Genomic DNA, 27868 nt, shown 5'->3' with positions numbered 1-27868 from the left:
TAAGTGGTCATGTCTTCATCTTTAATATGAAGTTACAAAGTCCTTCACATCTATATATACAATTATGTACAAAGACATTGCATATACAAACGGAGATGATATTTACATAACATCAATTGGCACATGACTTGATAAGATCATGCACTTCTTCCATGAATTGTACAGCATTTACTTAGAATGAGTTAAGGCAACATCTGGCATGATATGTTGGCATTCAGGTCACAGTACAAAATATTTAAAAGGGAAAATCTAGTATTGCCTGATTGGTTTAAAGGGACACAACATGTTATAGCCCTTATGTTACCCCATAAAAAAACAAATGTAATTTATAAAATGTTAACAGAGCAAACTACAGTAGGTAAAAATGTTTGCTTTCTGTAAGTCATGCTTCACTGTTTTCCTCTCGCTGTTTGGCTGGAGTCCTACTGAACAGACAGTGTGGGAGGGAGGGAGGAGGGCAGACCTGGGTTCAGATACTATTTGAAATCTTTCAAATACTTTGATCGTTTGCTTTAGTCTGCCTGAAGTACTATATGAGCATGGTTTGCCATTTTGGGACTATTCTATTGGTCCATTAAGCCAAACGATGATTTAAAATAGTAATTGAACCCAGGTCTGGAGGGGGGAAGTGACCAGTCTCCTTTATGTCTCGGGCGGTCAGCCTAAATAAATCAGAAATCCTGGAGAACAATAACACTGTATTTGCTAACTCTACATTTTTCTCGCCGGGCCAGGCGACCACACCGCCAACAGAGAGTGATGGATGAGAAACATGTCACAGAACAGAGCACAGTACAAACATCAGAGGGACATGTCACAAGAACGTACAAAAACATTAAAACAGTTGTGAGAAAAAGTCTCCTGAAGAGCACGTAGTGTCAGTAATTAATTGTGTGCTCACAAAGTAAGTCATTTATTGTTGCCTCTCACTAAAACTGCAATGATGAGACATAAAAACATTCTATTTGTCCTACAGTTACAGTACAGCTTCCAAAGCCTAGGCCAAACAAAGTGCTGAACTTAGGTTATGTGGGTAGCTGTATCATGTGGAAAGTCAGATTTATTTTTCATCATCGGTAAATTTTGAAGCTAAAATAGACCTGTAATTAACTTTGATCCTTTTTTTAGGTTTTGAGGAAATAGTCTTCCCACAACAGAAACACCAAAGGGTTAAGTGTTTGTTTGATAAGCGCCCGGCTCTCTTTCCATGTCGGTAAAAATACTTTCTGCATACTAGACGTAAAAGGATGAGCAGCGCCTATGTCACCCGTTCCTGCTGGAAAATAAAATATGTAGTCTACACTTACATGCTATTACATAAACCTACCGGCGTAACGTTTCACACAGACATATTCACCTTCTAACAACAATGTTCCATAAAAAAATAAATACTATGTATATGTACATATGTGTCAAACATACAACATGGGGTACTGACTCACAAATGTGAAAATGTAAAAACATAAAAACGTTACACCAGACAAGTCCTCATAGAAGCTGAAGCTATTCTTCAATTCTTCCTCATCGCTGGGAAATGTTGAAACTCTTACAGTATATCGTCTACTGACGAATCCAAACATGCCACAACACATTTCAAGGTTTACAGTTTCCCCTCCTTCTGTCCCTGTGCAGAAGACTAGTAGGGGGAGAATTATGTCATTTCATACTGGGATGTTTATTATGTTTTATCCTTCAAGATTGTCAGCCATATTGCCTGTGTTTTAGAAGCAGTATCAGTGTCCAGTTCTAAGTGCACATTTTATTGAAACCAAGCACAATGATGAAAGGGAATCAAAACTGGATTCCTTTTTAATCAAAAGGAAAATAAACTGTCAAAAGCTGCAGTGAGTACTATTCCATAGGGTTTAGATTGAATCCATTAACAGTTGGATCGGAATACATTAAAAGTTGGATCAGGCCTTCAACTGGTAAAGAAAATTGTATATGTCAGTATCTCTCTCCACTTCTCAAACATAGCTGGAGATGAGGAGGGTGAGGAAAAGGAGGCAGGATATTAGTCTGTAGCTCTGTGGGATTCCTGTGGTGCCGCTGAGTGGTGAGGTGGTGGCGAACACGGCCTCCGTCTCATTCCAGGGGAGAGGAAGGTTACAGATATTGCCCTCACAGCACGCTGCACAGACCTAAAGGAGAAAAGTTGAAACCTTAGCTACAACACTCGCATGCGTCTTCTCTGTTCTCTCTCTCTCTCTCTCTCTCCCTCCCTCCCTCTATGTCTCTCTCTCTCTCTCTGTGTGTCTCTCAATGGGGAATAATGCAGACTTCCGAGGTAGTGAAGACACACACCTTTCACCGAGGATTAGAATGACAGGCTACTGAGAGAGAGCAGTTTCAACCCTTCTCTTTATCTTATCTGGAGCGAGCACTTTGGAGGATCTCCGGATTAACTCAAAAGCACAGTTAAGTGGTGGTGACTGGGACAGGGCCGTAATACAAAGCGCCATGTTCACGTTGCCTGACCCTGGCTCTGACCCCAGTCCAGATTTGACCACCACCATAGCCTGAGATCCAACCATAAACTTTACCCTGTTGGCGGCAGTTTGGTTACAACACCATCTACCTCGGTCTACGTCATGACTGACAAATTCCAAGTCAGAAAAATGCCATGCCCACAGTCAACTAGAATAATTACGCCAGAGAAACCCTTGCCCCACGTCATGCCATTCTAACCTCCCAACACTATGCTCAACACTATTCCCCTTGTTCCCACTCCTCACCTTGTTTCCTTCATGGTCTTCTTCAGAGCATCCAGTAGAGAGGCAGTCCTCCAGAGCCACACAACGCTTTGTCACGGAAACACTGTCCCCCTCCACGTCCATCTTGTGAAGCGTGTAACAATATCTGGTCTCTGTTGAGAATAAAGATAGTAAATAAGACATATTGACCTCTTGCTGTAGCTACCACATTTTGGTTAGCATGGACGGATATTGTGTTAAGTTAGAAGCAGGGGCGGAAATCACGGGGGGGACGGGGGGGACACGACCCCCCCCATCCTGGGAAAAATATGATTTGTCCCCCCCAATATATCACTGAAACATAACTATGTAATTTAAATAATATTAATAATACGCAATGAAAGCAATTGTGCTGATTATAGACACTTAATAGTGCGTTTTTAAGTTTCAAAAGATTGCAACCCCCCCACCCTTTGCCTCACAATGGTTTGATCCACTGCCAGTTCCTTAGCTTGCTCCGTAACAGAGAGGTCATATCTACTGTCTGAAAGGCACTCAATGCACGTAACTGATGTGAGGTTAATCCAGTCAATCGCGCACACACACTAGCTGAATATGCAGAGCTAGCGCGCAAATATTAACTATTAAGCTAGCTAGTACCTATTCCATTTATGTGGCGTCGTCAAAGATGGAATCAGCATGCAGATGATGTAAGTTAGTGCTTCAAAGTCCCTGTGATAAGGTTAGCGATAAACTGAAATCCAAACTGAACAGAACTACACTCTCTTCTACCATTGTCTTAAATATATTTAATGGTCTCGTTGCAAAAGCTAAATTGTCGCAAGTGAACTTTTATTTATTTATTTTATTTCACCTTTATTTAACCCGGGTAGCAAAGTTTATAGCAAACACCACTGAAACTGAATTGGTGCTCGCTAGCTTTGCAAATTCTGCTATTGTTGGAAGCCAGCCAATATGAAACAAACTATTAAAATTACAAAAGGTTGCAGCATATGTTGTGTAAATGGTGAACTCATACAGCTGTCAACTCTTGTCATTTTAATCCGTTTCACATTTGCTAGCTACCTTTTAGATCGAAGCCCAAATAGAATGATTGAAGATGATAGAAGCCCATCTCCTACTGTAAATAACCTACACACTGTGTGTGTAGCCAGCCAGCCAGCCAGGTTGAAAAATGGCAGAAAAATAAAAGACGGACATCAGAGTATTTTTCAATACACCAAAACATATAGTAAGAACCCTAGTAGCCTAATATCTCAAAGACTAGTTGATAAAATGTTCATAAGAAAGAAATGAAATTCTAATGGAACTGTTTCACAATGATGTCATTAGGCAGAGCAGGCAACATATGGCACACAGACAGCAGAGTTGGGGACAGATATGCAGGGACAGACTGGCAGAGACAGGGAGTCTCAGGTAAGTTTGTTGAGTCTTTGTTTGGCAACATTATGAAAGGTTCTCAATTTTTTTGACTTGTAAAATAGGAACATAATTGGAAAATGCCACGGATACCCCCCCCCCCTCTCAACTTAAACTGGTGACTGAACTAAGATTTGTTAAAGGCAATGGTATTGCTGTTGTGATTAGTTGTGTAGTTTTGGGTACCGGTAGTTAGGAGTACGACAAACACCTTATTTCTTTGGTTCCTCAATATACATTTATATGTCCCCCTCAGGAATTGCTCTTGAGAAAATGTAATGTAATTGTCCCCTCCAAAGTTGATATCAGATTTTCGCCAATGGTTAGAAGTGAGAGAAAAGCTGTACTTTTCTGCTCATAGGTCGTGGGGAAAAACACTATAGGTTACCTACAGCTGACCCTTTCCTGCATCGAAGCCTCTGCCATACGGTATCTGATATATTCCAAAAGCTATACATGACTGTATGTCACTTTTGGTATCAAACCTATAAAACCTGGAGGAAAGCCAATCATACCACGTCACAGAGAGCATTCCAGGGAGTTTTGGTCAAGTAGTGCATGTCTCTATCCAACGATCTATGAGGCTATTATTTATACAAAGAACATGTATTTTTTTTGGGCTAGGCCAAGAGTAACTTATTAGTCTTTAAGAGCAAGCTGTAAATCTGTCCGATAGAGGTCGAGCCAAGCTAACTCACTAGCTATTTATGAGCTAAACATGTCAACAGCAGGGTGACATATACTTAATAATACACCGAGGCCTCCATTGAAGGAACAGAGCGCTAATTTACAACTTTGTGGCAGCACTCAGAGAAGGAAAGAATGCCTAATCTAAATACAAAGTAAGAGTAGGTCCTCTCTGAAAGCAGAAGGAGTAAAGAATTAACATATTATTATTACTTAATGAGTAGGGCTTGAAATCATACTGTTGTTATCAATGGTGCTGAAAAGAAAATTGGTTTTCCCTAGTGGTTTGACTCACCTTGTGGGCAGTACAGGTCTGGCGCCCAGCGATTACACTCGTAGTTGTCAGGTGCCTCCTCACATGTGAAGCACTTGAACCCGCCTGGGAATGGAGTGGCTGTAGAAACATACACACACACACACTGATTAAGAGTCATGCCCAGGGCACTGGGACATGCATAGCCAGTCACACAGCCATAACCAACATACGCTTAGCCTAAGTGAACAGAAGTCCTGAAACATTGAATAAGATTAGCACGCTTATGCTAAAAGCTGGGTTAATAATAGTATTAGTTTATGAAATCTGTCCAGAAAAAGGTTTAACTTTTTGATAAATAAGTTTGGAATGCATGGAACGCGTTATTTTGGATTAGTAAAACAAAAATCACTCTTATAACATGGACTTTAGGGAGTGGAACTCAGTCCTTGCACCAACATACTGTACATAGTTTATGACTAGTAGTAATCTATAGCTCTCTCACACACACTTGTTCTGATAAAGACTTATATTGCCAAGTGCAGTTTACCCCATGCACTCAGTGAAACACTAAGACTAATACCATGCAGCCCAGTTGCTGCCTCCCTTCTCTATGCATTGTCCCCAGAGGATGGAAAATGTCCATGGTGGGCCATCTGTTGTGATCAAACGGATGAAGAAGCTGTTAGTCTTTCCAGTTTCACACCATTAGATTAATCTGATTGGCCACTCCTCCACACCGTTCCCCAATGATAGCTGCAGGTCAGGAAAACTTCATTCAGAACACAAAGCTTGTTGCCAATCACCATGGCTACATCTCAAATGGCACCCTATTCCCTATACAGTGCACTATGTAGCCCATAGGACTCTGGTCAAAAGTTGTGCAGTATATCGGGAATAGGGTGCGATTTGGGATGCAGACCATGATCCCGCCTTGCCTCGCCACTGCTAGCTAGACCATGACCCCTCCCTCCATCTCCCAGGATGTCTGGTTAGTTACCACTCCCTAGCAGCCCTCCCACACCCACACACAAAGACAGACACACAACTACGCAAACACCCTGTCACATGCTCACATATGTACATAGACACGGACACATGCGCGGACACACACACATATATATATACACACACACACACAATCTACCAAATCCCCACTGGGACTAGAGGGGTGGCCTCGAGCTGACACGGATATCTCCCGCAGTATCCCGGAAAGCCGGCACGGTGTTAACCTGATCCCGGGAGTTCTGCCTCTCTGTGATGAAAGAGTCACAGATCTTAAGAGATTTTCTCTCTGGCTACACAGGGACCTGTTTCTGAGACGTGGGAGGGCTGACCTCTAACATGCCTGCTTCCTGGGGAGAGTTGGGGTTGTTTCAGACCCTAATCTGGGAGCTTATACCTAGCATATGCCCCTCTACAGAAGCCTATAGTGACCTAGTCTGTTTGTTGCACACTGACTGGGGTAAGTGGACTTGCAGGGGGTATTAAAAAGGGGAAAAGACTGTGGTACAGAGGCCATGTCGAGGCAACTTAGCTTATCTACTGAGCTAACAAACTAGGAAAAAGGCCTTTAAGAGGACTTGAGGTGTGGAGCAGCAATTTACCAGCTCTAATGTGACTTACATGACTTGTAGTTATTTACCATTGGCCCTATACTGGCACGGGTACACATTGAGTTAAGACAGGGAGGAAAGGTGGGAGAGAGAGAAGGGGGGAGGAGAGAGAGAACAAGTTGTTATGGAAAGCAACCATTCCTGTGGCTCGGGAACATGATCTAATTGACACTGAGGACCAATTAGTGAGTGTCCACATTCTGCCCATGCCGGAACATTCTGCCCCGAGTCACAGGGACAGCCAAAGGACAACAATCAATCAGTTACCCTCAGCTGAGTCTTGTTGGTCGTCACTGTCACGACTCGGTTCAGACCACTAGAATTCTAACTAAGATAACAGTCACTCTCTATAAGCATTCCTTTGATTTATTGATCATGTGTTTCATTGTTTCAATCTGAACTGATTCAGGAAATATTGAATAGACGTTAATAAGATATCTATGCCATTTGCAGTTGGTCTTACAGTTACGGTGTAGTGTAATGCACCAATTTGTAAGTCGCTCTGGATAAGAGCGTCTGCTAGATGACTTAAATGTAAATGTAAATGTAGAGTCTATTGGGGGGGGGGGGGGGGGGGGGGGGGCTGAGTGGAAATATTGCTGGGCTAATGTGTGGATGAGACAAAAGAAGGCAGAGGGCAGAAGGCAGTGACAACATGGGTGACTGTGGGGGCGTCTGACTGTGCCGGGTAGCTATGCATGGAGTCACATGACCCCATACCTCAGATCAAAGAGCCTGGCTTGGTGGTGGAGAGGGGAGGGAGCAGGCAGTTGCTGTGCCAGCTGTAGATCTGTCTGGTTTGGCTTGGGATCACAACCTCACTGGATATACACCCCTAACAGCTATTCCTGAGTAGCATAGCCTCTGACTGACTTTTTCATAACTCTTAAGGCTCAGTCAAAATTGGAATAGAGCAGTCTATTAAGGTTTGGGATAAGCAGCAGTTATGAGGGATGGAAGAAGCAAAGGGGGCTCATCTAACGAAATAGTCTCATCGCAAGACAGTAAAAGTGTATGTGTGTGAGTGTGTGTGTGAGAAAGAGAAAGAGAAAGGGAGAGAGACATAGAGAAAGAGAAAGAGAGAGAGAGAGAGAGAGAGAGAGAGAGAGAGACAGAGGGGCCTCTCCTCCATTAGAGATGGCCTGTAATAACAGACTCAGTCTAATGACAGCTTTTACAGGGGACTGAGGGGCTGAAGGTCTCCGCCTAGCCCTAGTTTATAAGGCTTACACATTCTCAGAGAGAAAGGGCTGGGCTACATGAATATATGGACGTGGCTTGGCCAGTTGATTAACAGTTAAAGCCGACAGTGGTACCTGACTGACCGTCTCAATTTTATCCCACCCAGTCACTGGGATAATAGCAGTCCGGTCACATCATTGATGATGTTAGCAGAAGTGGGATCTCTGAGTGCAATAACAGGTGCTGACTGATCTACAAGGCATCCAAATTGCATCAGACCAAACCCTGGGCATTTTCTTAGCTTGTCGGAATAATTTAATACATTTAGTCCAACACAAACACCAATTCCATGCAAGTCAGCTGCATTTTGGACATACTGAATTAGGTTACAAGAAGTTTACAGAGCTTTCACGCTATTAGTATTGGATGTCTAGAAGCATATCACTCTCATCTGGGAAACTGGGACACCATCACTCTATTAAATACTTTTGGTCATGAAATAATAAAGTCTGATTCTTACTTGAGGGATGGAGGTAGATGATGTCCTGTTCTGTAAAGTCCTTTGATTGGGCTGTTTTCAGCCAATCAGCGATGACCGTCAGCAGTAGGACCCAGGCCACTGCAGGCCAGGGTTCCATTGCTGGCCGCGGCTTCACACATGCAGGTCTCTGATTGGACAATCACACAAGGACACCTGCAGAGGAAAGAGAGCACACATTTAACCCAATTCTTAGTTACATGACATTTTTTTTGCCTATGCGATAACATGTTCGACTTTGCACAATTTACTTTGTTTCGTTTCAAAGAAAAAATAAGAATATTTTAAAAATGACCATCGATTTGGATTTCTGATCAACGCATCCTGACTGCCCATCCTAACTACATGGTACAGTGACCATGGGAGTCACCAGCCCTTTTGGAAAAGACAGAGGAAAGCCCTGAAGCCCTAGACATCCTCCAATCAGCCACCAGACCAGAAACAACAGAGCAGTGTTCATCATTAGGGCTGCATCCAAAATGGCACCCTATGTGGGGCACTACTTTTGACCCTGGTCAGGCCGTGGTCTCCTCATTAGGCCCTGGTCTCCTCATTAGATCAATGACACCAGTCAGTCTGCCAGGGACCAGACTCTCATGCCTCATTAGCCCTCATGCTGTCTTGATTCTGGTCCAGCTCAGTCTTTATGCAATGAGAAATGAATAACAGAGTTAGGCATGAACAAACAGTTGGGATAGTAATAAACAGTTACTTCTGTGTGAAGCATCCAAATCAATAGAATAATTACATCCAAATGTATATGCTGGAGATCTGCCCAAAGTCTTACCTGCTCACAAAATGATTCTCGAACGGCTCTCAGCTCTAACTCTAATCATACTCTGTCCTGGTTGCGTAGATCAAAAAAAAAAAGACTGTTCAAGGGTACAATGTCATATTGGACAAATCTACTATGTTTGAAGATTGACCAATACTTGAGGACTGAATGTCCAAATAAATGCACTTCAACGATACATCTATCTGGTCCTCTCTAACCTGTCAGTGGAAGAGAGTGGAGAGTACTACTGTATTGTTTAGTCATAGCTGAAGGGGTAGATAAAAGGCTGTGTGTACCAATAAGGCCCTCGAACCTTCGTAATTCATGAGGAGAAAGGCCCCTTTGGCATAGACTACTATTTCTACAGTATACAGTGTATTCTTCATTGATGGGCTGCGGCCTGCTGGGGATGGTCTGTGTTGTGAATGCTGTGAAATTGAAGACCAGGAGAAAAGACCAGGCTCCTCAGAAGACCAGGAGGGTTATCAACCCAGCCTCCTGGACAACAGAACAGCAGAGTCGAGGAGGAGAGCGGCTGCATGTCAGGTGAGGAATGACTCAAAACTCAAACATGTAGTACCTGTAAAGTGTTATGTTTCTAACAACGTCATCGATATTAGAGTCAATTTTCTTTCAATCGTTTACATGTTCCTTTTTTCTGTTTTTGTCAATTTGTGTGGGAAGGGTGGGTGGAAACTGAAAAGGTGTGGTATTTTTGTTGTTTTATAAGTGTGTCTTGTTGTTTGCTGTTTATGATATAAAAATTAAGAAAATAAAAAGTACATCTTTATTATATTATTATTATTTACTTATTGATTAGTTGAATTTATTCTTTATAAGAATACATCATTTTTTACCAATGTATCAACTTCTCCAGGGCTCTATAAGGGGAAAAAAATAGGTAGGTACAGGTATTTTCTGTTAACTCTGCTTTTACCACAAGTAAAGAAACAGTCTTCACTGAAATATTATTGGTTTGTTATTTGTTTCTAAACTAAATCCTTATACACTTGTCACCACAAGACATGAGAGGGAAATATGATTTAATCAAAAGTTATTCAGGATCACTTATAGAATCACTGCGGCTGTCTTTGTCTTCAAAGCCTGAGGGATAGTGATGTTGGGTGACTGCCATTGGATTGATGTGTCACCATCACTATCACAACAAAGGGAACTACGCTTAGCCTACAGTTTTAGACTTAACAGTGACAAAACATAGGATTCCCTGGCAACGTTAGAGGGGGAAAGGTGAAATGATTACATTAATATGTAGTGTATATTGTACTCATTCGCCTTTAATGGCATGCCTGTGTCCTTGTGTGTCTGTGTGAGCAAGGTTAAGACATGTTGTTCTATCATTACGTGAGGATCTCCCTTGACTTTCCCAGACAAGATTGCTTAACGGTCTGACCAATTAAATACCCAGTTACCCACAACATGCCCAATACAGACAAACCAGCCTTACCCAGACACAATATTGTGACATTCATTAGGTTCAGGAATTCCTCAGCAGAAGGAGACGGTGGTCTAGTCTAGTCTCACCACCAAGGCCCATGTTGTTGACCCACTTAGGGATTCTGGGTAGATGTTGACTTCTCTGAAAGTCTGAATAATCACAGTCACATTGGAGGAGAGTTCCAATACTCTTGTTTTCACCACAGAATGGTGAAATGGCCCTGACCTTCCAGAGAATGGTAGAATGGCCTGACTTCCATTCAGTGTCCTTTTCCTAGTCTCCCAAACAGGTCCGAGGTAGCCAGGGTAGATGGGGCCTCTGTCCCTTGGGAAAATCTCATTCCAGAGCCTAGAGCACGGGACACAGCCTGAGAGGTGGGAGACAAGGCTCGTCCATCAACCCTGGGGGAAATGTAGGGGTTGGCTATAGTGTAATTGTGTTCTCCTCACCCTGAGAAAGACCTTGGCCCATTCTGTCAGAGCGAGCTGACAGGGATACAGAAGAGTGCCTGGCCACGGGACAAGGGATAGCCCTGTGGTTGGTTGTTGTATTCTTTAAAGAAAAATTTGAGCCATTTACACATTTGTCACATACACTTGACTCAAGCAATTTGTGTGGCACAACAAGACACAGAGAAGGGTGCAAAGCAAACTGATTAAGGAATTGCATTTGAGTAAGATGTCTCACTCCTAAGATCAATGCAAGCAAGAAACAACAAAAAATTCCTCCGAAGTTCACACTTAGTTCATTTTCATCTGGTAATATCTGACACCCCCAGTCAAGCTGATACTTATTGGCATTAGAGGATTTACCTCTGAGCCTCACTAAGTAATTTTAGGATTAGCTCTCAAAGTCAGCTGACTCAAACTGATTAGTGTGAATGTACTCACAGTGGTCCATCAAACCAAATCAAATATTGCTCACAAATAGCAGCATCGCCTTGAGACTTTAAACTTTGAAGTCTCCTGTAAGCCATCTTTTGTACGGACCGTTGCCTCTTATATCAGCCGGTGATGTCTTTAAAGGTCCAATGCAGCCATTTTTATCCTAATATCAAATCATTTCTGGGTAACAATTAAGTACCTTAATGTGATTGTTTTCAATTAAAATGGTCAAAAAGAAACAAAAATAGCTTCTTAGCAAAGAGCAATTTCTCAAGCAAGAATTTGGCTAGGACTGTCAGAGTGGTCTGAGTGGGGAGAGAGAACTGAAAACTAGCTGTTATTGGCATAGAGGTTTGGAACTTTCTTTCTTATTGGTCTATTAACTAATTTAGCGCCTGGTGATGTCGCCAGACTGGTCAAAATTCCATCCCACCATAACACGCTCGTCTTTTCAAACAGCTCTTACACTAAAGGGGATTTTCATCATTTTCACAATTTCACAGTATTATTCCAACCTCATAGTGTGGAAGTATATATAAAACACACATTTTTGACTGCACTGTGCCTTTAAGGACAGGTGTACAAGGCCATTAGAGTTCTGTCACCCTGGGGAGTGATAAAGCACTTTAATGTATTTAACCAACCAGCAATATCTCAGACCACAGCCACACCACAACCATTTACTCTGCATTTCCTCACCTTCATTATCAAACAAAGCTGCTCTACCGTGTTTAGTGATGATTGGGATTCGTGTTGTTTATGAACCTTGAGGCAGGTAGCTAAAGGTATTGTAACACGGGCCAATGAAATCTAAAGGTCTGAGCAAATAATCTTTATCTCAGGGTGTGGCTACACTGACACACTGTTGGATTTTCAGTGCACCAAAACAAAACATCTTTCATTTTCTGGGCTCTGGCTCATACAGTAAGTACTGTGTGTATGCTTTCTCTTCTTTGCTGCACACTGCTGTTGAAGAGATAAACACAATTATCTTATCTTACCATGCTAAGTCAGCTTCTTTTGTTAACTAATGACCCTGAGCAAACATTTTCAGTCACTATAGTCTGAGCTATTAGCAGGGTACCTGATTTATGAAAACAATATAATTGTTTGGTGTGGGGATTGTTCTGTGATAGAATCGATAGGACAATGCTGTGATTGTGCTCTAGCTTTGCATATGAAATTAAGTAAACCATTAGGGCATGATGAAACAATCTTAATACTCAATGTAAGTCTGCAATTATAAGATTTGATTTGAATAGAATAAGCAATAATGAAGAGTAGACATTGCAACAGAGCCATCATGATGAGAACAAGTGTGTTCAGTCAACTGATATAGGCCTAGACAAAGTACTGATATTCCTTAACTTTTCCTGTTGAAAAACGATATTCCACAAGTATAGATACAGTAAAGTACACTAATAGAGCAGAATAGGGTTTTGTAAGACACAATTGCAAAATTCAAGGGTTTGGCAATTCAAAGAGTTGTCTGATGGTTCACTCTGATGTCATCTGCCTCCCCCCTTGCTTGCGGGAACAATATAGGAGCAATAGAGGACAAAAGAGGAAAGCCCCCCCCCCCCCACTTGTGCCATGTCATGAGGATACCTGAACCGCCTAATTGAGATGTGCCTTTTGTTAAGTAAATCAGGTGATAAATGAGGTGCTAGGGAGCTGGAGTGGATATTTAATACTACAAGAAAAAACTCTAACATAGGTTGTCAAAGCTGTCAGGAAAAAAAGAGAATTCAAAAAATGTGCTGAATTTGCTGAACTGTGGAAATCGAGCCTGAACTTCACTCTTGACCTAATCTCTACAACCACACTCTCCCCTTATTATTAAGCAGCACACTAACCTGTGGATGACTGGAGTGAACCCTGTATGGTCATCTGTTAAGGTAAAGTGCTTCAAGCTCCAGACCATAACATCCCATCCGGTTTGGCCATAATAATGCATCTAAAACACGCTGATGGCTGTGTTACAGTAACTGTAAATAGGATAACATGAACATTGGCAACGCGCCACTGCAAAGTGCAAAGGGAAATCACGAGGGGTTGGTCATGGGTAGGGGGATTGTTTTATTATAATTTGTTATATTCAACACCTGAATCAGTGTCTCTCAACTTCTTTCAAGTATACTTGTTCATTACGGCTCTCATGCACACACATAATACTTGCAATTTCTACCTTCAATGTGATGCCAGGAAAACCACTACCACTAACACAAAACACAACATATGCCCAGAAGCTGTGCAGAGTCATGGCCCCTTGTAATGCTCTACCTTCTGACCCCCTGGACAAGGCGCTGTGGCACTCTGTAGCCACGGTGGACTGCATTGAGTTTCCTCCCAGAGATTGTTATCATGGCAAAAGCTCCACAGTGTATTCAGGGAGAGACCAAAAGAGAGAGGTGTACATATCAACCAGCAGGAACCCTGACCCATTTCCTGTTTCCTTTTCCTGCTACTATAACAGGTAGAGAGACAAATAAATGAAACAGACAAATACATGAAGACTAGTCTTGGATGGACCAAGAATGATAATCTGTAATGCTAGGATAACTTTGACAGACCTGTTGTATAAAATACTGCACTAATACATAATGTATAAACAGGTCAAATGGGCATCCTTTATACAAATATTTTTAGACCATTTATTTAGAAAAATTCCACAATTCCAGGATTCACCAGTTTTGGAGTGTTCAGTAATTTGTTAATTCCATTATTTTCACAGATGGAACCACTTTCTCAGTAGCACATGAAGTCCTTAAGAGGACTGTTGAACTGCTAAAACCAGCCTCAAAAACTATTGACTGATCACAGGGCTGATGAGGCAGATCAGATGAGTGTTTCTGATATTCACCAGACTAACCTCTGCCTCAACCTTTACTCTGGGGATTGCAAAATAATAGCTCTTTTATGAATGGGGAGAAAGCTAAGACACAAACAGACAGGTATCCCATTGACATTGGGAGTGGGGACAACGGTCTTATTTCAACTCTGCAGGTGTCAACCCAGAAGCTAAAGGACATCTTATTTACCTTAATCTCTCTGTGAGGATTCATATTTAACATGCTAAGGTACCTCTATCTCTCTGTGAGGAGTCTAGTATTACATGTTACATGTTAAGCCATGTGTCAGCAGGTGCCTCACTTGACTTTGGAGGAAACAAATGGATAAGACTCTGACAGAAATGGACAATGATCGAGAAAGAGGGCGACTGCTCCAAAATAGTTTATTTACAGACTTCAAACGGATAATGGAATTACAAAAGGAATCGCCTACAAAATCAGGGCCAAATTTAACACTAGCTAAAAACTTCCCACAACCTGTGCCATTATTCAAGAAAATAGATTTCACCTGACATTTCTCCCCATGTCTTCATCTGTGTTGGAATAAGCACTTGGAAGTTTTTTACAGTGACAGATTCCTCTTTGATTCATGCATTAATAACGTGAGATAAGCATCAATCCTTGATCAGACACAGTTCATTGAAAATCGTTAAAATGTTTCTCATATTTTTTTTCATAAGACAATAATTAATGGGTGGTTCAGAAAGGCAACCTTCCAATGCATGTCAACCTTTCAGTCAGGAAATGCTTGGAGTGGAACAACTTCAATCGTACCAGCCTCTCTAAACCTCTGCCAGGATGTCTGCCATAAGCTACACCTGTTGTCAAAGCCTTCATGCCTTTTGGCGCGCAGTGCAAATGGAAGCTGTGGTCTTTTGTTTGTATTTAGAATCTTCTCTTTTCTTTAACAGGTCTGAAGGGCGGGCTGATAGACTGTTGTTTGGCAGTTGGCATAGCCATAGAGGTAATCACTGTTGAAGGAGAAGAGGAGGAACCTAGACAGAATCTATCTTTTCTCTTTTTCGAACACCGTGTGACTGTTTCATTTTTTTGTTTGTCTCTCCTTACTTATTTGTCTGTGTAATATTTTTCACTCTCTCTTGCTATCAATTCCACAAGATGGGGAATCTCACTCTGAGGTGACAGGTTAAATGGAAAAGCATCACTCCGGCCTTTAATGAATTTGAAAGTGGTCCCATTTTCCAAACCCCTCCCTTTCAGTTTGACAAAATAGCAGGTCGTGGCAACCGACCACTGATTCAGGAGTGTGGCTTTAAATGCAAACGCAAAGGGTGTGTGTCTGGGAGTGCTTAAGTTTAATTAGCCAGGAAGTGTCTGTGTGTGTGTGCCTGCTGTGAGAGAGGTCAATGGGGTAGTAATGAAGAAAAGCAGCATTTATTACTCGTAAGATCCCTTTCAGTGCCCCACATGGCCCCAGGTGAGTAATGAATAGCTCCACATGGTTGTGGATATTGGAGGAGGGAAAAATGATTATCATTCATAAACCCTATCTATCATACTGTACAACGGCACTGCTTCAATTGGATATCGGAGGAGGGAAAACGAACCCCATTCATCACACAACAACACTGCTTCAACTGGATATCGGAGGAGGGAAAACGAACCCCATTCATCACACAACAACACTGCTTCAACTGGATATCGGAGGAGGGAAAACGAACCCCATTCATCACACAACAACACTGCTTCAACTGGATATCGGAGGAGGGAAAACGAACCCCATTCATCACACAACAACACTGCTTCAACTGGATATCGGAGGAGGGAAAACGAAACCCATTCATCACACAACAACACTGCTTCAACTGGATATCGGAGGAGGGAAAACGAACCCCATTCATCACACAACAACAGTGCTTCAAACCTCTCCACGTGTGACTCTCAACGAATCAAAGAACTACCGGTTCTTACTACTAGCATGTTTATAATCCTTTACCAACTTCTATAAATTTGGTGACATATTATCCAGTCTACAGAAAAGTTTGTGGTCATATGCACATCCTTAAAAACATAGGTGCTGGGCTAATAAAGAAGATTAGAAACAACAATATTATCCAGTCTTACCAATGTTTCATTTCGTTACAGATGCACATAACAAATTAAGAACAGAATTAAATCTGCCATGCCTCTCTACAACTGGCTGCATAGTATACCTTGTTGTCTCGAGGGAGGATGACGCAAAGTCATCCCATCCCAATCTTCTTTCAGGTCAGTGCCAAAGTCAGACCTAACGTTCATATTACTCTGAAGCCCAACCCAAAATGCTTGGGCCTGAGCCTCCTTGTGGGTGAGAGCAGCAGGAGTCCCTCTCTGAGAGGATGCCAGCAGGGTAAGGCAATCTGTGGCCCGCAACACAATCTCCTGGGCTGAGCAATGACCTGTGAATAATGGTTCCTCCCTTCTGAGAGGGAGAGAAATGCAAATCACCAGCAGTCTAGTGACTCTGAGAACTGGTCTGACCAGATTCAGAAAAAGAGGGAGGGAGAATTGGTTGGACAGGGAGGAAGAGAGGTATGGGAGGGGAGAGTGGTGAGCAGGGTTGGGTAGGTTACTTTCTAAATGTTACCCGTTACAGTTACTAGTTACTGTCCAAAATTGTAATCAGTAATGTAATTTTTGGATTACTTTCTGATTACTTTCAGTTACTTTTGGATTACATTCCCTTAAGAGGCATTAGAAGAAGACAAAAATGATTCATCAAACACATTTGGTGTGTCATCATAGTGGTCACTGACTTGCACCTTTTTTTCCAACACTGAATTGAATGTCATTGAAAAAAATGAAAGATGTCATAATGTCTTTTTTTTTTTTTTAACATCCTTTCTGAATTAAAAGTAATCCAATAAGTAATAATTTGGTTTTCCAAAAGTACCAGTAATCTGATTACAATATTTTTAGCTGGTAATGTAACTGATGTAACAACAGTTTTTTTTAAATATATATAATCATATTGAGGTTCTTGCTGCAAGCTTTTCTTTCTGTGCTGCGGGCCTTTAATAGTGCACATTTCAACAGCGTTGTACCTGGGCAGCAGAGTGGTATAAAATATTATAAACTGGGTGGTTCGAGCCCTGAATGCTGATTGGCTGACAGCCGTGGTATATCTCAGGTATGACAAAACAGTTATTTGTACTGCTCTAATTACATTGGTAAACAGTTTATAATAGCAATATGGCACCTCGGGGATTTGTGATATATGGCCAATATACCACGGCTAAGGGCTGTGTCCAGGCACTCCACATTGTGTCGTGATTAAGAACAGCCCTAAGCCGTGGTATATTGGCCATATACCACACCCCCTCTGACCTTATTGCTTAAATATAACATAGAAAGCTACAGTATGCTACAGTAGGAGAGCTTTGTCAGAACTTGCCTGCACAACTGAAAAAAAAGCTTGACAAATGTATGCATACCTTTTGTCCCTTAACAAATCCAATTATGCCATTCTTTCAGAACGATTCAGAGAAACAAAGTAAAGCTGATTAAATGCAGGGCTGACAACCGCAGTCGAGACAAAGCCCAAGCCTCCCATTGACTCAAAAGTGCCAAAACAAAACGAGACAATGCTTCATCAACATGGACTGTCCGCTCTTGTTATTTGCCATATGGCAGCAGCCAACGATGCCCCTGGCCCTCTGGTAGTCTATCCCACAAAGCCTGTGGTTACATCTCAAATGGCACCCTATTCCCTATATAGTGCACTACTTTTGACCAGGGCCCACAGGGCACGGGTCAAAAGTAGTGCACTATGTAGAGAATAGGGTATCATTTGGGACTTACAATGGGACTTGGGAGTCGGAGTCAAGTCGGATCAGAATCACTGGCTGGCTAATTGAAATCCTACATGCGACCAGCACAACCCTAATCCAGCAGTTTTCTTTTGAAGTGCTCCAAGTCAGCTGTATAATTTTTTAATCCCCATCTCGACGGTTTGGCGCATATGAAGATCCAGAGGATTAACCATGTAGCTGGTACTCACGGGGGGAACAGGCTGCTGGCTACTGCCAGAAAATGCCATGGTCAGGAATAAAAGGGCGTCCACTGTACAATAATAAAGCAGCGGAATGTTGCCTGTGTAGATAAAAAACGTATTGTACTTTGCTTTGGCCTTAACATGACACGGGATCTGGCTATTAGTCCATTTTGAGGTTGGTTTGGTTCGATTACTAAACAATAATCACAGTTTTCGATTTTGGTTTTGATTATTTGGGTTGAATGTTGTAGCAAGACAGAATAAAACAATTAATAAAAGTCACATGATGGTAGTGATTGCCCATTACTGCTTATCACTTATTACCCATCATTTATTAACATTATTTTATTTTAATAAAATATTTCAGACGTTGTGTCTATTACATTTGTTTCATTTGAGGATTGTATTATTTAATTCCAAATCATCCTCTCGTCTCTATAGAGCTGCTGCTTATGCTGTCTGACAAAATCCCTATAGGTCTTCAAAGTTCTTGTAGTTCTTCAAAGTAAATAAGGCATACTTTTATGACTGCTGAACACCAACTATCAATCACTTAGATAATGTATTTTCAGGTAGAGATACATCCTGAAGCAACAGCTGCTCTCTATATCCCTTCACGATCACACATTATTCTGTCTTTTCAGTAGCAGGCGTAAAAGAAACACAAGACTGGACAAGTTGATGCGCAATGGATTATGGTCGTTGTAGTTAATTACCACGTTTTATGCGCTAAACTATGTCGAATATTGGCCTGTTAGAAACTAAAACTCCCTACTACATCACACAGCTCAGGCTGGATCTGATTTGTCTTTAGAGAAACTGTGCAATGTGTGCATTGAGCTCACAGAAGAAAAACGTGCGAAATGGAATTCAACTAATTGAACCGACGTCAGTCAATTCTTTTTTTTTTAACACTACCTCAGACTGCAGTCACACTTATGATAGACATAAACTACGGGATAGCGCAGATTTGCACAGCAGTTTGAAATAGTCTGGGACTGTAATGATATAACAGCAGGAAAGAGAAGCTGGATCAAATGAATACTCAATGGACTGTATGCCTCAACAGTTATAGTCATTATAGTCAATGTTTATTTGTGTGGCTGTATTTGCCACTATGTGCCATTCAATTGCTAGTGAGTAGGCTAGTTGTTTACTTTAGATAATATAGGACACCACTCTATTTAAAGGAGCAGGGAACATTGAAATGTGTCCCAAAGTTATAGTCTTACTGCAAGGGATTGGTCCAAGTGCAATATGATTAAAGCTTAATTTGCTTTCAACTTTATCCCATTAAAAGGCATGCATTAAAGTATTTAGGCCCACATAAATCAGATTAACTCAAACCCTGTCATGACATCATGTAACAAATACCAAGCGAGCAATTGTCATAATTAGTGTAATTTTCCACATTTCAGAATAATGACCTTTCTCCCAACATTCTGTGGTTTCTGGCCTGTAGCTGGAGTTTTTCTTTCAAACAAAGCTTGTCAATTTGCCTGCATTTATTCACGGCAAAACATGGCTTGTGTTGAGTCCAAATAAAAAGAAATGTGGGTGTGCTTTAGTATTGAATTATGTCTATGACATACACATAGCCTATAAATATGAACACAATAAATAAAAGATCATAAAGTGACCACCAAAAAAGCCTTTCATTTCAAAGCAAATATGAGCAGAATTAAACAAAGGCTTATAGGAATGCCAACATTGAAACAGAAGCCGTCATAACAACTCACGTGGTACATGCTGTTTGTGTACCGTAAACCACACAATGTAGGGTGGCTACCAAGCAAACAGGAAAAGCTCCCTGGGAGGTCAATACAACTCACCATGGAGGTCTCCATCTACTGTACAAACTGGACCACTTGACTTTAACTGTACCACTTTAAGGATCACAATGAGACCCTCCATTTCATATCTTGCTCTCTCTCTTTCTCTCTCTCTTTCTCTCTACTATTCTACACAGTGCTCAACTCCCCCCTCACTTACCACAGTTTACATGAACATGGGCCTTGCCTATCGATCAGTCAGTGAGACAGGCATCCATGTTTGAGTCCCAGTGTGATGTGACGTACAAGTGCTCCTATCCTACACATAATGCTTTAGCAGGGGGCTTAGGAGAGGTGCAGTCAGCCCGTCGCCCCCCTCCTCTGGGACATACCAGCTCTCCCACATTGTTTGGCTGGCCTGTGAAGGGGCTAAAGCCCCTGCATGAGAAACAGAGGGTGCAGTACACCAAATCTCTTTGAAGGGTGGCTAAGACGTGTGAAGTTTTTGATACGGGACCGGGTCCACGAGGAGAGGAGGGGTGACTGTGACTGAGGCTGATGGGGGGATAATGTACCCCGTGACAGCTGCAGAGGGGTCAGACTCAGAGAGAGGGGCTACAGGGGTGGATCTGATCCCCTTGAACTTGAGGGTGACATGAAGCCGTGGGTCCAGTTGAAAGGCAACATGGGAGCTAATTGGGATTTTGGAGGTGACTGTTTTCTTTTTTCTCTCTTTTGTCTTAATAGAGGTACTAGGGACAGCACAAACCACCCTGGCTCAAAACTTTTCACACCACATACACAGGGAGGGCATGGACTGCTGACTTTAAAGGTTGAATTAGGTACCCCTTCTTTGGTGAACCCCAGGAGAATGAAGAAATGTACAGTACTCCATTTAAGAATGAGTTCAACTATGAGAAGCTGGTTTTGATTTTTTTCGTTTGAGCTTGATTGAAGTTTAGAGACCAACAATGGTAGGACTGGGTCTGGCAGGAAGACTGGATAGAAGACAGGACCAGCATAAACCACCAGTCAACGGTCTATAAAAGACAGGAATGCTGAACCTTTCCAACCAGAACTCAACAAGTCTCTGGTTCTCTGATTTACTCCCTAGCAGGCTGTTGAAGTGACCGTGTATGTGGTACAGGAGACCTTACATCACTGATCTTACCTGTCTTATCTTACAGAGAACTCATTTCCCTCAGGAAATATGAGTGGTTTAGGATCACATTTTTGTCCTTTCTTCCCAACACCAAAGTCTGTCAAAAAAAACACACAATTAGACACGGTGCATAAAGCTTTAAATGCTATGCTCTGTAAAGGCCTGACTTCAAAGTCAGAATGACTGGCCGCTTCGTTTTGAAGACAATGACCATGTAACCTGAGGAAAATTGGACTGATCGATTCACAGTCAGGAAAAACAGCTTCAAGCAGTCAACTGAAGATGGGCTTAAGTATAAGAGATTGAAATCCCCTAAAATGGGACCTTTGGTTATTGGCAATACTGAGGTCATGGAAGGGAATTAGTATTTTACTCCAGAGATACATCACTGTGATTATTGAAGTATATGCAGGCTTAGGAATTTATTAAACAGAATATAATACAGACAATTGCTTTATAGAAAGGAAATGAATGATAATCGTAATTATTTGGTTTTACTGCCCTTTGTGTGGCAGAACATTTTTACAGTTACGTTGCAGAAGAAAAAAAACATGGATTTTACTACTACAAAGCATGAATTATGCATAAGACACTATCTAATCACATTCATGGACTAAAAGTGCTGAACTTCAAAGAAAGATCATCAAAAGACATTATCTCAAGGGACGTGGTGAGTGTATCTCTGGTTGTAGATAGTAAAACCGTGCCCCTTTACACTCCGATCCATTCAAAGTGTTGAGCAGGGTGACGACGTTGCCTGCATACTAAAATAGAGGTTAACCAACCATAGCCCTAGCCTAGATGCTGTCTCTGTTCAGCTATTACATACCACTCCCTGCCACTCCTCATTTACTAGAGACTGGCCTTTCATTAATGAGCTCGAGGAGATCAGAGGATTTCATCCTAATTCTTTGGCAAATGACAGGAAGTGGAACGTTCGCTCAAAAGACTGGTAAGCAGACTGCCATATCCCCATAACATGGGAGGGACTACAGTATATATGTCACAATGTGTGAATCAAAGAAGGTGAATATGACAGTGGATTTTTCTTCTTTCCTCAAGAAGCTCTAACTTATTTTGTAATCTACATTAGAGTCTCAGATTTCCTTGGGGAAAACATTTAGTTCAAAGTGTTCCCCAAATGAAACATTTCGCCCTGTTCTCTTCTCCGCATGTAGAAATGTTTTTCTCCCTCTTTGCTTTCATCTGTATTTTTAGTCCTTGAAATCTCAGCCATGAGTGCTTCTTCTTCATATTTCACTGCAATTTAAATTCACTTTTTCTATCTACACTCTTTGATTAGAAAATGCACAGCATGAAATCCAAACACAGAACATTTAAATCAGTTGAAAATGTAGGATGTGTCATTCACAGTTTCAGCAGATTATGGTAATCAAGCACTTAACCCCAATATAACAGGACAAAAAAGAGACAGCAGGTTCACCACAGGATGCAAGCTTCTTCCAGGCACACAGTGGCGTGAGGGAGGCTGTGTGGACAAATCAAATACATCTGATCACTAAACCACTAGGAAAGATACCAAGGGGTGATAAGAATCCAAATAAATCTGAACTGAATTCTGCAAGGCCACACCTCTCTGCAGCCATGGGAAATGATTCCAGTAGTTTCCTACAGCCTACCAGGGAACAGTGCCTTGTTCAGGGGCAGAATGACAGATATTTACCTAGTCAGCTCAGGGATTCAATCCAGCAACCTTTCAGTTACTGGCCCAACACTCTAACCACTAGGCTACCTGCCGCCCCAGGGACTATAAAAACTTTGGGTGCCACTACTCTAGGTTAGAAGGGTTTCTGACTTAGACAACTCAGCGGTGCTCTCGCAGTCACCGAACATAAAGGTCTGGTAGTAAAAGTCCTCCATGCGTTTAAGCTTCCACAAACTTTGCTGAATAATTCACAGAGAGCAGCATTAGCAGCATGTCAGAGACGGGGATATACGGTAGCAAGAGGGAACCACATAACCTACAGTAACCCTTGTTTAACACATTTCCAGGCTACAAGTGTTGTATGTTATGTACTTGAAATTAACATTACAGTATACATAAGGGGCTCCTGAGTGGCGCAGCGGTCTAAGGCACTGCATCTCAGTGCTAGAGTTGTCACTACAGACACTGTGGTTTGAATCCGACCATAGGTCGGCGCACAATTGGCCCAGCGTCGTCTGGGTTTGGCCAGTGTAGGCCGTCATTGTAAATAACAATTTGTTCTTAATTGACTTGCCTAGTTAAATAAAAAAATATATCATTTGGAATTGGCACAATAAGAAAAAAGCCCCTTTGAACCCAATTAAACTAATTTGTGAATGATCTGGCTATGACGGATGCCCTGGAGGAAAACTAACCAGGGTCTGGCCTAACTTTGGAGCAAGCCTTCTCATCTCTGACCCTGTCCCTGATCCATTCCTGTCCCTGATCCTATTGACAGCTTCTCCTCAGTGACACCCTGACTAGAGAGTGGAGAGAGTACCCCGCTATAGGCCCAGTCTCTGAGGTACTGGAGACAGAAAGCCACCAGGATCCTCTCTCTGCTGTGCACGGGCTGGCTGAAGGGTTAATACGGTTTAAACATCACTATCATAGCTCAGAACTAGTCCACCACTGACCTCTGCTATGCTGTGACCCACTTGAACATCACGGCGATGACAAGTGTGCAATAGTGATTTGCGAGGGCAGCTGAGAAGTTCCTGAGTCTCCTTATAAAAATGTGGAGTATTTCCGTTTAATGTCTTTAACAGTCCAAAGAGCCAGACATAGAGACAGAGGGACAGAGAGAGGGAGAGAGAGAGGAGAGAGAAAACAGAGTCGTCTAAAACAGGAAGAGATAGAGATTGACCCTTATATAAAATGTGGACATTAACCCTAAAAAGGATGTGTGACCAAGGAGTTCTCTTCATGAAGTGAAATACAAATATCATAGGCCACATGTCTGTCAGTAAAAATCACAGGAAACTTTTTCTCACAAAAAGCTCTTTCTTTATCTACATGCTCTGGTCTGGCATCCAGGTCTACACCGGGAAACAGGGGTGGCATGTTCCACAATGACTCCCTGTGTGTGCGCGTGCATGTAAGAGAGCGAGATGCAGCACTATCACCATTCTTCTCCTGTTTTTTTCCAACAGCATTTTGCCACTGAGGGTAAATTACTACAGGTAACTCTGATACTGTAAATGGAAGGGAGAGACAATTTACCACTGAGAAAACAGCCAACAGCGCATTCTGGCAAGACCAACACAGAGTTGAGTGCACCTTAATAGGCCTTATTTGTCATGTGTTTGCATGCAAAAAGGGACGGACCAAGGACCAAAGGCACGTTACACAAGCCATCCGTCAACCTAGCGGGGAGGCTCAGCAGTAGGGCTGGCTGTGCCAGTACATGACTGAGTGAGGGTTCCCATAGCAGCCCATTACCATTCACCTCCACCATACCTGTATTATCCAGGTAACATCCCCCATCCCCCATACTCTGTCTGCACCTACCGAGGATAATGACCCATATACCCGCATCCTCTGTCTCCACATCCTTGTTATTACCCACATCTCAAATTATACCCGTGTCCCCCCCATACCCCCCGTCGCCATCCGCAGGCGTCACACACCGCTATGGCCCTTGCAGGTGTCCCTACCTACATCTGTCTTTGCCCAGCCGTAGAGCCACGTCACTGGTACCGGTGGTGTCGCTCAGGGTCATTGGACCAGCGGCAGTCACAGATCTGACCGGGAGCACTTTCAGTCAGAACACCACATAATGGAATGTGTCCAAGCTAATGAGGCGGAACAGAGCGTTCCCCACCTCACATGATGACAGTCCATTTCTCAACCTTGTCAGGGGACACTAATCCATCACACAGCAGGGTCGATCGGGTTGTAGATCTATCCATCAATGACACAGAGGTAGTGCAATGTTAATATACATTTTAATTATGGTGCATACATAAGCTGTAGGAGAGAGTGCATGAAACTGACACAAAATGTTCTGTTTGATAGATGGACTGTTAAACAAATCAATCTGAAACATTTTGATCCTATAAGTCTTGCTAAATGTATTGATCCAAACATCTAATGTACAGTAAGTAGTATGCTATTACACTGAATCTCATCATATATTTGACAATTGCATTCCTGAAAAGTACACCAAAACAATGTATCAAGTTATTATGCTCTTTCAATACATTTGTGTTTCTCAGTCATGATCTAAAAATGAATATTCATCTCAATCCTGCGAGTGTTCCGCAGCTCCAGCAGCAAGTGATTTCAGTTGAGAGCAAGACGGGCGGCCCATACATACAATCCCCCTGAAATGGGGCCCAGGGGACCCCATGCCTGTTCTTGCCACGCGTGGGCATCAGCCTAGTGCTGCAGAGCAGAGCAGCCCACAGAAACACACAGTTTACTGGAGGACTCAATTCTTTCATCTCAAAAACTCATTTCTCATGCTCTATTGTTATGCTGATGGCCTCCTAACAAAAGCATGCATTGCCCCAACTCACACGCCACACGATTATCAATGAGCCAGACCACAGATCGAGCTTCACACCAAATAAAATAAAAAATCAAATGTTATTGGTCACATACACATGGTTAGCAGATGTTATTGTTAGTGTAGCGAAATGCTTATAGCAAAATGCTTAAATTTAACCAACTCTTCCCTTATTCAGATCAAATATCAGTTTCCTCCTTTATTTTGATCACATACAGCATATGCATCAGTTCATAAGAAAGGTCGTCAGTGATGATGTGCTAGGGCACAGATTGGTAAGGATAGCTTTTACAGTTTGTCCTTCTATCTGTGTCCTTAGCTAATATACTGAACCAAAATATTACTGTCTGTAATAAAAGGAAAAGCTTATTCCGATTGGCTGGGCCTGGCTCCGAGTGGGTGGGCCTATGCCCAGTCATGTGAAATCCATAGATTGGGATCTAATTTATTTATTTCAATTGACTGATTTCCTTCTATGAACTGTAACACAGTAAAATCTTTTAAATTGTTGCACGTTGCGTTTACATTTTTGTTCAGTATAGTTGACACACAGATGAAACCTCAAGGAAGGAAATAGAGGTGGCAGAAAACACTGTGAATGCCTTATTGCACAAGGATCAAAACAGGGTGATAACTATGTCTATGTAACAGCAGGGGGGAACCTCTGGTCATCACCAGTTATTTTCCTGACCACCAGATTTTAGTGGCACCCATACATGGAATATGAAGGGGTAGAGCACAGCAAGGTGATCTAAGCCAAACCGACAGAGCTACCACACCACAAGCGCACAGAGAGGAGCAGCCTAGCAGGAGGGAGCAGAGCAGGAGACTAGGGCAAGTCTTTGGCCCCCAGCAACCTCTGCTCTACAGAATATGGAGCAATGAGAGAGACCACTCCCAAACAGATGCACTAAAATCCACATAGCAACAGCAGCAAGCCCCCCCCCCCCCCCCCCCCCCCCCGTGAACAATGCCCCCACCTCTCCACTACTGAGGCGGTTACAGCCAACCTCAAACCTCTGGCTTCCATAGATGCGTCTATCTGGGGGTAGGGAAAACAATGTACATGGACAAGACAAGGGTATGGGAGCCTTCATGCACCTGCTAGTCTACATTCACATCCATTGCAATACTGAGTTCCTTTTCCACAGTGGATCGGGACCCTGGTCTGTAATACTGTCCAAATGTGTGAAATTAAACCTGCATGGAATGGCATTTTGTACAATCTGGCAGAGGTGTGGTCCAAATGGAGCTCATAGTTTCCATTCCTTGAATACCCCAACCTCTTGATTTAGGAACAGAAAATGTGCAAAATGTTATTGGTTTCAATAGAAACTAGGTAATAATTGTGTAATAATAACGTGACTAATCTGTAGCCTAGCAACTATATTGTGGACAATCAGACAGTCCTTTGTTGTTCTGGGAGTATAATTTATTAATGTCAAACAAACAAAAACAGCCTTTCAAATATATTTCATGCTAGTCAAATAGAATGTGTCACATTTATATTTTACTCAAATGACAGGATACATTTTCTCCATCCATCCATAAAGTAAGTATTATTCATGCATGGATAATATTTTTCTCTATTCTGGTCATCATGTTATGGTCTTGATACAGAAGAATGGGGGTCAAAGTGGGTCTACAAGAAGAGCTTAAATACAACACAAAAACAGTGCACACTGGATACAGTTTCATAGTCTATTGCACTTGGCTTTTCTATTATTTTCCATTCTTGTTATATTCATTTTCTTTCTGAAATTACAAATAATGCATCCAATTCTTTCTTGGAGGGCTCTGTTTACCCCTGTCACCGCACAGCCACTCTATTGTCGCTTATTGATCCCATGGAGTATTTGTAGTTACTAAATAAACAAAACACTTCACTTACTAGGGATTCCTCCTGTAGCAGTCAAACTTCACCCTAGGTCCCAGCTTTTGAATAGTCCACGGCTCTAAAACAAATGTACACTCCTCCGTGTGTTGCCTTTGCGGATTATTGCACGTCGGTAGGTCGGTGTATTGGCTCTGTGACTCTTTGACGTCTTGGAAATGGAATACATTAGTT

At 42.1% G+C, this 27868-nt stretch overlaps 1 protein-coding gene across 1 annotated transcript; it reads right to left on the bottom strand.

The window, feature by feature from the left end:
- lypd6 (LY6/PLAUR domain containing 6) lies at positions 1–27840 on the bottom strand. Its single transcript, XM_014173488.3, has 5 exons — positions 27692–27840; positions 8392–8565; positions 5116–5214; positions 2736–2866; positions 1–2141 (listed from the first exon to the last, which is right to left on the bottom strand). Exons 2-5 carry the CDS (start codon positions 8507–8509, stop codon positions 1968–1970), a joined length of 522 nt encoding a protein of 173 aa, XP_014028963.1. The 5' UTR covers positions 8510–8565; positions 27692–27840; the 3' UTR covers positions 1–1967.
- Positions 27841–27868: the final 28 nt, after the last annotated feature.

Source organism: Salmo salar, chromosome 25, assembly GCF_965601325.2.
Source record: "Salmo salar chromosome 25, fSalSal1, whole genome shotgun sequence".
NCBI classification, from domain to species: Eukaryota; Metazoa; Chordata; class Actinopteri; order Salmoniformes; family Salmonidae; genus Salmo; species Salmo salar.
This window is presented reverse-complemented; position numbering and strand designations above follow the sequence as displayed.